The 12,097-nt window shown below is 33.1% G+C and overlaps 1 protein-coding gene across 1 annotated transcript in view; it reads left to right on the top strand.

Moving 5' to 3' along the window:
* The window catches only part of DMD (dystrophin), a 2,517,447-nt gene that overhangs the window by 844,950 nt on the left and 1,660,400 nt on the right, over positions 1 to 12,097 (top strand). Inside the window, exons 13-15 of the mRNA XM_012638704.1 lie at positions 1,072 to 1,173; positions 1,297 to 1,404; positions 8,658 to 8,837. Coding sequence (XP_012494158.1) covers positions 1,072 to 1,173; positions 1,297 to 1,404; positions 8,658 to 8,837 — 390 coding nt within the window. The remainder of the gene's footprint in view (positions 1 to 1,071; positions 1,174 to 1,296; positions 1,405 to 8,657; positions 8,838 to 12,097) is intronic.

Here is a 12,097-nt window from a genome sequence, read left to right as displayed (position 1 = left end):
TTTTTTCATGATGCTAATTAGGCTTGCATTGTTTGAGTCATATATTAATATCTTCTAGGTGGATTGATTGAAACGTAGCAGAAAGAATTCCAAAGTAAAGTAGAAATCATGTTGAGGATTATCTTAGATACTGAATATATTTTTTGAAAATATGAGTTGCAAACCTTTTTTCACTCTAATTATATGCAAAATAAAGCATGTCTATATTTTAGGATACTTCCAACTTTAAAAAATCCCATATCTATGAGAAAATAACTTATTTATATGTGAAAGTCATAAAAAATTGAAATTTTAGGTTCTTAAGTACATCATAATTGAAGTAAATGACACATTTTCTTGTTTTAAAACATTCCCTTTGCATAGAAATCATCACAACATATATTTCCCATCTAAAAATCATTGGTAGTTGGTTTTTGTTACCTATTAAAATAGTGTATGCATTTAGATATAAGTCACATGCCATTATTACTCAGAGAATATTATAATTTTCTCACTAGAGTAGTTTAAAGATGGAAAATTTCAATACTTTTGTACTAATAATCCAGATTATTTTTATCTACATATAGATAGAATTTAAATTACTAAGAAATTTCTTGTACAATCCAGACTTTAGGTAATTTTAATTATTCAGGATTGCTTCAATTAAGCATCTTTTGAGGCATTATATTTATTAGTTAGACTTTTATTCTTTGAGGTGTATTTTCAGACCTAAGAAGGATACACATTTTATATTTTCTCATTGCAAAATCCTCTCTAATTCTGTATTTATGTCTTTACTATTTACGTTTGCTGGGGAAACATTTTAAATAGTGGTATAATAACCACTTCAGATTGCTTGCAAGTATCTTTGCTTTTCAATGAAAGGTGAATGACTGAGTGAAATAATCTAAAGACAAATGAAAGGCACAGTGCTTACCTAATTGTGAGCGGTTGTAGAAAGGGTGTTCTTTACAACTTCTAATATACATAATAGACTAAAATTAAATGCTTTGGCAAATCATTCATGCCATTTTTAATAAAATTCAGTTAACAATTGTTTGCTGATGTTGTGGTGGATTGTCTCTTCTTCAGGTATTGGGAGATCGATGGGCAAACATCTGTAGGTGGACAGAAGACCGCTGGGTTCTCTTACAAGACATCCTTCTCAAATGGCAACGTTTTACTGAAGAACAGGTGAGTCACATGCGTAAAATTGTAGCAATGAAAGACATGGAGAGACCTTAAACAGGGAAACCAAAAAACTTTGTTTACTTTTAATAATTTTTTTCTTCTTTGGAATTCTTTGATTTCTTTCAGTGCCTTTTTAGTTCGTGGCTTTCAGAAAAAGAAGATGCAGTGAACAAGATTCCCACAACTGCCTTTAAGGATCAAGATGAAATGTTATCAAGTCTTCGAAAACTGGCTGTATGTACTTTTTAGCTTTCAATAACTTTTTAAAATATCCAGTAGGGTATATTATTTGGTCTTTTCTGTGCTGTCAAATCTTAAACCAATGTTCATTATTTTTGTTTAGATCATAGATCATAGATTATTCAAAGAAGATGTCATATTGTTACTTTTCTTGATTAAAATGGGAAAAGCTATATAGGTAGATTTTCAGCTTTGATTTTTTAAACAAAATTGTAAGCCTGAAAAAAATACAGCATATTGGAAGAAGACTTCAATTGAAATCAAAAAGTAACACAAAGAAGTATTTGTGAGCTTTCCATAAAATTCTTAGCAGCATAACTCTAAACTAATAGACCAAAATTGACTCTCAGAGTAATATATGAGAGGTACAAGTGATCATTATCCTCACATACAAGGGATTTAAAATTAGTTTGGCAAACAAGAACAAAAAACATTAAAGCAAACCAAATGGCATTAATTATAAGTGTCTCATGTGTTTTGAGAAATGAAATTTCTTTGGCAGTAAAAAGACTTCAGGGAAGGCTTCATTCAGACATTGGTTTTAGTCGGTCTTTACAAGATTAAAAAAATAACTTCATATGGTAATTCTACTTGTTCTTGCTTTCCACAGAGGTTGCACTAGTTTGCAGTCCCACCAGCAGTGTATGAGTGTTCCTATCTCTCCACTATTTTCCAGTAAAGGAGAGGCCAATCTAATATTAGGAGCTTAATTTTTCAATGACATATTTCATAATTAGGATTCATTTAAATATTTAATGGATCAATTCTATTAAATGCTAACTTGATATTAACTATTAAATATTATAAAATAAGAGTCTATTGTAAATAATGTTTCATAATTTTACCTGGATGGATCTATTTATATCTGTATTGATTTTACATATTGTACTTCATAATAGTTAAATCATTTCTTTAAAGCTAAAATAAATTTTCCCAGCTATTTTAAGTATGTACCATTTTGCCAAATATTTATTTTTATCATACAATTTTTGCTCCATAGTAACTAACCCTCATTCGTCTTTTAATTTAAAATAGATTCACTTATGTGTGACTTATTATTACAAGCTTGTATTGATAAGAAATCATTGCTAGCTTGTTATTGATAAGAAATCATTGCTCAAAGAATATATGCTTTCTCAAGTGATATTACTACTAAAAACAGAGTTCAAAAAGTAATCTATGTTGTTTCAAAACATTAGTGCAAAAATATTAACTATATTTGTAATTTTGTTCTACAGCTTATGGGAAGCCATTGAGAGTTTCATAACAATCACTTTGCATTTTTGTAATATTCTTTGGTAGTAAGACTTTGGATACTAAGAGGACTAATTAGAAGACCTGAACTAAGTAGTGTTAGGTATGAAGATGAGGAGACAGACATAAGGAATATTCAGATTGAATAAATAATAATTATGGTAAGAGTCAGAAGTTTAGAATGGTTCCCAAAATTTTCAGTTGGGTGACTGGATTCCTAGAAGGGTTAGTATCCCTGGTAGAAGAGTAGAAAAGGAATTGCTGGAATTAAAAGACTGATGATTATTTCAGATTTGGATATGTTGAGTCTAAAATGTCTTTGAGACACCCAAGTGAAAAAGGTCATTCCATTAGCTGGATGTACATATTACAGTCTCAGAAAAGGGTTCAGTACTGGTTATCAATTCAGAAGCAATCAATATGTTTCAAAGGGATTGTGTACAGTGACACAATAAATAAAAGAGACAGAAACCAGAGAAATATCTATAATCAAAGAGTGGCTCAAGGACAAGAAATTTACAAAAAGAAATTAAACAGATGTGGTTCAGGTTTACAAGGAGAAGGAAGACAGTAGTATCACAAAAGTAGGAGAATAAATATTTCAAAAAGGCAAAGAGTAGTATACATTGTCACATGCCATGGAGAGGAAAGGATAAATTCAGGACAGATGTTATCATACCGACAGGAAAGAATGCATGGACTATACACCCCTAAAGCAAAAAATTCCTCACAAACATTGTTCTTCTCAGTCAAAATTTGGATCCTTTCAATAAATAGGTTGGTGACCACAGACTATTAAAATGTAGTCATGCTCTCTGATTAAGAGCCACATTATATTGCTAGTTAAACACAGAGGCATATACTTCCATGGTCAATCATAATGGGAATTATCAATTATATTCTGTTGGTTGAAACAGTCACAAGCCTGCCCAGATTTCAGAAAAAGGAATTAGACTTCATCTCTTTATGGAGAAGCACCAAGGTCAAATTATAGAAGAGCATTCCGAGACAGGAGGATTTCTTATAGTCATCTTTGGAAAATACCATATACCAAAGATTACAAAGTTATTTCGCATGATAATAAACTCCAAATTTTAATACCTAGTGCATGTTACTATGTATATCCTTGATCGGATTTACCAGTCAAGAAAGTGGTTCTGGCTGGGCGTGGCGGCTCACACCTGCAATCGTAGCACTCCGCGAGGCTGAGATGGGAGGATCCCTCGAGGTCGTCAGGAGTTTGGGACCAGCCTGAGCAAGAGTGAGACCACGTCTCTACTAAAAATAGAAAAATTAGCCAGATGTGGTGGCGTGCCTATAGTCGCAGTTGCTCTGGGGAGGCTGAGGCAGGAGGATCGCTTGAGCCCAGGAGTTTGAGGTTGCTGTGAGCTAGGCTGACACCATGACACTCTAGCCTGGGTGGCAGAGTGAGAGTCTGTCTCAAAAAATAAAAAGAAAAAAGAAAGAAAGAAAGTTGTTCTTAGGAAGCAACAGATTGACAAAATCCAAATATGTTAAAGCTAGATAGTTGAGCTAGCCGAGATCTTATATGTCATCTAGTGTATCCCCAATCCAATTACATGTCTAAAGTTCCTTAGGATAAGGTCCTCAGGTTATTTCGGAAGACAAAATTCAGAAAAAGAGAAAAAAAAACATGTCCTAAATAAGGTATCATATAACAACAATAGCAGACTTAAAATGAGCACGAAGACATCAAGACTCAGGTCCAGGCTTTTCAAGCTATTTCAAAATTTTTCATACTGTGGATCCTTTGGAAAAGAATAATTTCGATTGAGAACTGTCATTTCTAGCAATCATGTGCCACTATGTTGACATTTTTGTGAGAAAAAGACATTGCTAGCCTCAGGGCCATGAAAGTACTCTCTTAGCAAAGTCTCAATAATTTCCTAATATGATTAAAATTTGTATTATGTCACCTTACTTGTGAACAAAGTGAAAATATGTTTTGTATAAGTCTTATCATTTGATAGTTTAAGCCAATTAACAAAACCTGACAGCTGGTCTCGAATTTGAGGTAAAATTCCCCTGCTGACTCAGGCAGTGAATAAGAATTTAATGTTCATTAAAATATGTCACAATCTGAGACCCAAAACAGGTACCATCTGTCACCAGTTCCTACTATATACCTAGGTATAGACACACTGTGCTAAAACTCTCTTTTATTTACAATCAGTGTAATTTGTTTTGAAATATTATCACTAATAACCCATAGGATTGTCTACTACTTTTCCTTGGAGTGGAAGGTAGGGAGTCAGTCTAGTATTTCATTTCCTCTAGATCTGTGGGATCCATATCCACAGCATGTAGGTCTATGATTTTTATTATCAAAACTGATTTTTTATTTGGCATAAAAGATAAAGATTAAAGGAGAGAAGAAACAATGGCTTTTACGAGGTGAATCCTAAGCATTATAGAATTATGTGAGTTGTCATGGGAAGGCCCGATTCTAGAAGAAATCTGTTTCTGGGGAAGTGTATTGCTGCTGTAAGGACTGTTGGTATTTTCCAGGGAAGGACAGCTCTGGGGAAGGATGGTGATCCAAGAGAGTATGGTGTGTAAGGGCTATGGTGGGAGTATTGTGGAATCGAAGATACTCTCAAATGGCTGTGGGATCAAATGACATGGTTGGAGTTCAGCAAGTCCCTGTTGACAGTGCTGTTTTGCCATGACTTGCTACTTTGACCTCAACTCCTGGGATGAACCTCAAAGAATTCATCCAAATAGAATCCATGGTTCTCAATGTGTAGTCCCCAGACCACCAGCATCAGCATCACCTGGAAATTTGTTAGAAATGCAAATTCTTAGGCCCTCCCCAGACCTACTTACTCAAAAATTCTAGAGGTAGAGCCCAATAGTCATCATTTTAACAAGCCTTTCAGGTGATTCCGATATTTCTTCAAGTTGAGAACCTCTGCAATGGATCAATCTACCTAAGTACAACAATTGGTGATTAGAATTAATCGGAGTTACTTCTTACATAAAGATAAGTAACCACAGATAATACAGGTAGAGAATTCAGTTTTGTTAGCATAATAGAATTTGCCTTGACATTATTCTCTGATGAATACTGCTGATGAGAATAGGGTAAAGGTTTCCTGGGCCTTTTATAAGTATACATTCTTTTCTCACTTTGAATCACCTTCTAACCTTGACCAGATAAAACCTGTGTACTCTGTCTTCTTGAGCAATGTATCTATCTCTTCCCCGTATCTACTACTGACCCAATCTAATTTATCGACCATGGCCTTTATTCCTGGAGGTAGGTTCAGGTACCTTGCTTCTATCAAAATAAAACATATTTCTTCTTTTAATACCCCAACTGACCTTTGCTTTGCTTAAGTTTTCTAGAGCTTCCTTTTGCCTCCTAAATTTTCTAGAACTCTGTAGGTCTCTAACACTCATGGCCCAAGATCAATTTTTGATACGCAGAAAGACATATTTTATATGATTATTAGTAACAATTAAATCATAGTTATTTAATATGTATATATAAGATCCAAGTATAAAAGAATTGACATCCAAGGATAGACAGGACAAAGTAATTCAGTATTATGATCCAGTGTTATCTGGCACCACTTAGATTTCCTTTCTTCCCTCTGCTAATGATTCTGGGAGAGTCGTTTGTGAACCCGGAGATTATGGGGAGAGAGGGAGGGGGAGAAATTGAGGACAAACAACTAATCTGCCATCGCCATTTTTGAAAAAAAAAATCTCTTATCTAGAATTTATTAGGTAGAAGATTTGGTTAGTTCAGTGTTTTTGTCATATAGATTCATGTAAAAATATATTGTTTCAATAATTATACAATTTCATTATAACACTTTTTTTATTTTACCTTGAGTATACCTTTCCTAATTATATTTTTCAATGGTGACTTTCACTTTAATATTTGTAATGCTCACCAAATGCTTTTTGATTTGGTTTAATATTAACACAGAAGGCTTAGTTACATTTGTTTAGGTAACTTGAGGTTACTTATAGATTTGTATGGCAATCTTCTTCTTTAAACATAATTCTCATATTCCTGTTCTGAAATGTTCCCAAATAATTGCATATTTAGCTTAAATAATGAGTACATCCTTCAGCCTTACACATAGGGCTATTTAAAATAGTTCTTACACTCAGAGAAAGTTAGCCAAAAAAGGTTGTACTTATATCTTTTTATTTTAGAATATATGTCTTCATTTATATTATGTCTCTTTCCATAAAGAACCTGTGGTGGCTTTCAACAAAATACATGCATGCCAAAAGTTAATAAAAAAAAAGGAAAACGAGACTCTGTAAAGTAACTGGAGGAATATATGCTGACATTCAAATTTGGCTCTCAGCTCAGGGCAGGTAGCATAAACTGTTGTCTTACTACAAGTGCAAGTATGCACTTAAATTTAATGGAAAGTTAACGTGAATTAAACAAACAAAATAAATATGCCAAACCTATGTATTGTTAAGCTCCCACACTAAGGGTTTTATGTCGATATGAATTCAACTTCTAATATCTTAATTTATGTTTTGGTCTATTACATTCTTTCAAACTGAGAAAAATAATAAAATAATTATTGAGGAAAATTAGAAATGAACTTTAAACCTTACTTTGTTTCCTCTTAAAAATGGCATGAACTGCAATATAAAATACAGCAGATGAAGCAGATTCTGAATGAAGGACAAACTAGTTGAGGGAGACACCAGAGCATTCTGCAGTTCGGAGCTATCAATGCAGGTGGCACGCCAAAATGAGCTACGTAAACTATCCTTTGCAGCGGGGTATATTGACTGCTCTGTGTCACTGACACTTCAGTTCATGAGCAATTGGTGCTTCTGTTTCATGACAATTTCTTTGACATATGTAATGTTTGTCATATTTGCATTTGTTCTGGAAAGACAGGTATCACAATTTAGTTTATATTCATTGTATTTGCTACTGTCAAAAAGATGGGGTTATAAAGTGGCTATAAAATGATTTTCTCCTTTTTTTTTTCTTTTTCTTCTCCTTCTATGTTTACAAGTTAAGTCAGGGACTAGCATTTGCTAACTGGGAATTGGATTTCCCCAGGTGCAGGGTGACCTTAATAGATAAATTAGAATAATCTGCCCTGATCTACTGATTTCACGTAAGTCACTTTGTTTATTCATTCCAAATAAACCAAAGGGAATGTGTAACACTCTATAGCACATGAGAATTTTGGAAATATAAGTGGTATAGAAGTTACTCCACAAAAAACATAAGCATTTAGAAAATATGCAGAGATTCTGAAGGATTTGTATCATATTCAATGATTTAGTTCTTTTAATTAATGGGCTCTAAAATTAGCCTTAGAAAATAATTACTCAAATAGTCAAATACTAATTGAATAACTGATGCTACAAAAGTTTTAAGGCCAGAAAACCATATAACAAATATTTTATCTTCAAATAATGAACAGAATGTTAAAATTGTGGAAATAAATAATATTTGCAATGTTATCCAAATAATCATAACATTTCAGAATGGCAAGGCTCCTTAGCCATTCTCATCTTCTCAACCCACTAGTTTCTTTTCTGTCTTCCTAGTACTTGACTGTCAGTTTTTATTTAAATTCTATCAATAGTTAAGGAGAAATTCGCTATTATCCAAGAGCCATGCATTCTATTTGCAAATGTTAAAAAGTAGCTTCCATGTGTTGATCCCTGTTTTGCCTTTTGAAGCAAAACTACCTTTTTATGTGGCAGTCCTTCAAATATTTTAAAGTAGTTCTTAAGTGCCTCTACTAGGTATTTATTCCAAATCTGATTTTCTTTTCTCTTAAGGCTTGTTGGGAAGATTATTTAGATGATAATTTTCTACCTATACTTTTATAGATCTTGATCTTTTGCAGGCATGATCACAAGCTTGTCTTATCCACACAAATGAGAAAATACATGAAAAAGCAGACTGAACTATAGTGTTTTATAAAATGTAACTTAGACCTATTCTGTAATCTTCCTTGTTTTAATAGGTTTTGAAAGCAGATCTGGAAAGGAAAAAGCAAAGCATCGACAAACTCCGTTCACTCAACCAAGATCTTCTTTCAACACTGAAAAATAAGTCAGTGACCCAAAAGATGGAAGCCTGGCTGGAAAACTTTGCAAAGAGTTGGGATAATTTATCCCAAAAGCTTGAAAAGAGTTCAGCACAGGTTAGTGATGTCAATTTTCATACTATTGATTATCCCAGAGATTTTTGAAACCTGCCATAAGAGAGCAATACTTTAACCCCACAAAAGTTGTCACAGGATTAGTTTTTGCCCAGTATTCAGGTGAATAAAAACATGGCTCTCTTGCCTGTCTTATTATTGGAGAGTTGGAGAGAAGTAGGGGAATGAGTACTAATTGACTGACATAGTTACTGCTCTAGAGTGTAGTCCCTTCCAGTCTAATAGGAACAGCGAGCTCAATAACTTTGAGCAGGTAGACAAAATGCTGGGAAATGGTATCATCACAATCTAACACCAAATCATAGGTTTTTAGAACCATGAGGGCCATTAGTCAACCCCATTTTACTCTGGATAAAAATGAAGCTTAGGGAAGAAAAGTAAATCGTCCAAGGAAAGCTAGTGGTAGGAACAGGACTAGGGCCCATGTCCTTTGATTTCTATGAAGGCTTCTTTTTATTAAATGATGATCTATTCATTGGACTTTCTGCCATAGACTGCTGATTTCATAAATCACGGATATGGCTTAGGTACACTAACACATATGGATTGTGGATTAGGAAAACTTCTCAGTTATGTTTGTAGTGCAATAATATAGTTTTATTTTGAAAATTTTTAAATTTTTAGTAATTTAAAGAAAATAGGGTATTTTAAATGTAGAAATTTTACTTTCTGATATAGTTGGATGGTGGAATAATGGATGATCGTTCAAGATATTAACATTATATACGATAGTATTTAACTTATTTTGCCATAGAGTTTTGTATTATAGGGGCTGACTTTTACTAATTGATCACAACTCATAGATTAATGAACCATGCATACATCTCTATCAAAGCAGTGACCACATTCAATAGATTTTAGGCAAATATAGTCTCTGCATGAGACAACTGCAGGAATTTGTTTACTTGAGAACCCATGTCTATTAAGTACTACTTGGGAAATATTTGTTGAAGAAATATTTGTTGAAGAAATGAAGTTTGAAGTATCACTTCCAGAAATAAAAATTAAGAAAATATGATCGATTGGCCAACATGTATGATTTTTAATCACAATTCAATCTGCCTTTTAAGCTTAAATTCATATTCAAAATTTAAATTGAAGGAACATGAGTATAAATTGCAACCATTTCCCATACAATCATTAAGTAATAAAAACTTCATCTGTCTTCCATTAAACATATTTTTAGCAGTAAATTGATCTAACAGTGATTCTACTACTAGATCATGCTTTCTCTTATTACATGTGATCAGCCCATGGCTACTTTGCCATATATTGGTATCTGTGTAATAAATAAGGCATTAGTAAATTTGATATTTTTAACCCAATAATGATATTATTCCAACATGTACCCATTGGTTCCATAGATTATCACTGCCATAAAATGATAAGTTAGCATGTTAAGAATGATTGGCATTTTTTGATAAAAAAAGTTGTTTTTGAAATTCATCCCTTTTAAGAGATATATTTATGGAGGTGTAACTGTTAACCATAGGTCATGTTCTGGTTCATTTGAATTATATAAAGTAGTTATAAAACTTGAGTTTGCATGATAATCACCTGGTGAGCTAATTAAAATGGATATTCCTAGACCCTTTGCTCAGAAAATCACATTCAATAGGTCAGGGAAAGGACCCAGGAATCTGCATCTAAAAATCTAAGTTTTTGATAAAGTCTGCAGACCATATTTTTAAAAACACTGAATTAGAAAGAAAATAACATATGTGCTAATCTTTATATTCTGGATTTTTACAATGCTAGCTAAAATGTGAAAATGGACACCTTCCTAGGAATGCAGTATTTAAATAAACTCATTCCTTTGGAATGGGACTACTTTTTGATGGGACTATTTTTGTATGAGGCTAATCCATCTCATCAAAATGTTACTGATTTGATTATTTCAATTGGTAAAAAAGCATTAGAAGCCTTATTTTTAATGGGCTAAATGTTATGAGAACACCACCTAAGCAATTTACTTATCTTCTTATTTTCCAACTTTTAAAACTCTGTAATAAAACAGTGCTAGCTTGGATTTGTACATTCTTTACAAAATGATGTCCAACATATGTTACAGTATGTATTTTTTCTACTTTCTCACAGTGATGTGATAAGGATAAAATAAATCCATAGACTTGAAAGCATTTTGAAGGGGAAATAAATGTGCTCTTGATATATAAGCCATATTGTTTAGTGAGTCTGGAGGGCTTTTTGTGGTTCATTATTATTTCTTTTTATTTTTATTTTCAAACAGTTATACACTCCTATTCCAGATGAGGGGCAGATAAATGGACTTAACATTAGGCAAGTTGTTTCCCAAATCACTAAGCTCGAACCTTTCTTAAGCTCATGTCTCAGTTTTTCCCTCATTGGCTTTCTCAAAAATATGTCATCATAGGATGAATCCAAGTCTTTGCTAGGGGTTTTTGAGCTCCTAGGAAGATAGAAATGAAGCCATCCAGGGAAAGAGGAATTAAAAAGAGATAAAGAGAGAGAACAAAGAAATAGTATTTTTCTATATAAGTAGAAAAGCAATTGATTTTCTTTTGTCCATGTTAAATTGAGCTTGATCAAAATTACATAAGAAGAATTTCAAGATTGTAACTTTGAAGAACAAAGCTCACTTATATGCATATTTTCCAGCATATTTGTGAGGGGAAAATCAGTCTCATTAATGATTATTCACACAATATACTGAATTGTTTTAAAGATTCTTTTAAATGATTGGTATAAAAATGAGCAAAGTTCTCATAACGGTTAAAACCCATTATTGCGAAACAGAGTATAGGAATTGTGACTGAGATGACAAGGCATTTGATTGTGCTCATATAAAGAACATTGTGTGCCTGGGAGTTTGATTGCTATTCAGGTCAAAGCTTTGAGGGATTTTGACCTTATGAAGCAGTTGCATGGCAAGAGATCAAAACATGAAAAAAAATCAGCTGTGAGGGCTGCTCTCTTGCATTTCAAAGTCAGGTTTGGCTTGAATAATACCTGGACACAAGCTGAGGATGTTTAAGTTGATGAGAAGGCAGTCTGAGAAAATAGAAATACTGTTTCCAAATGTTAGAAAGAAAATAACTCTTGCTATGTGGATGCTTACAATGAGAAAAGAGGACAAAGGAAATATACCCTAGAATGACTTCTTTAAAAACTCGAATGATCCTATATTTCCCTGTAATTTTTTATAAGTATACTTGTTGAGATTTACACAATTTTTTTCTAAATGCTGTGACCCTAATGGATAT

This window comes from Propithecus coquereli, unplaced genomic scaffold, assembly GCF_000956105.1.
Source record: "Propithecus coquereli isolate 6110/MARCELLA unplaced genomic scaffold, Pcoq_1.0 Scaffold132, whole genome shotgun sequence".
NCBI lineage: Eukaryota > Metazoa > Chordata > Mammalia > Primates > Indriidae > Propithecus > Propithecus coquereli.
The sequence above is the reverse complement of the archived record's forward strand: the minus strand, read 5'-3'. Positions and strand labels throughout refer to the sequence as shown.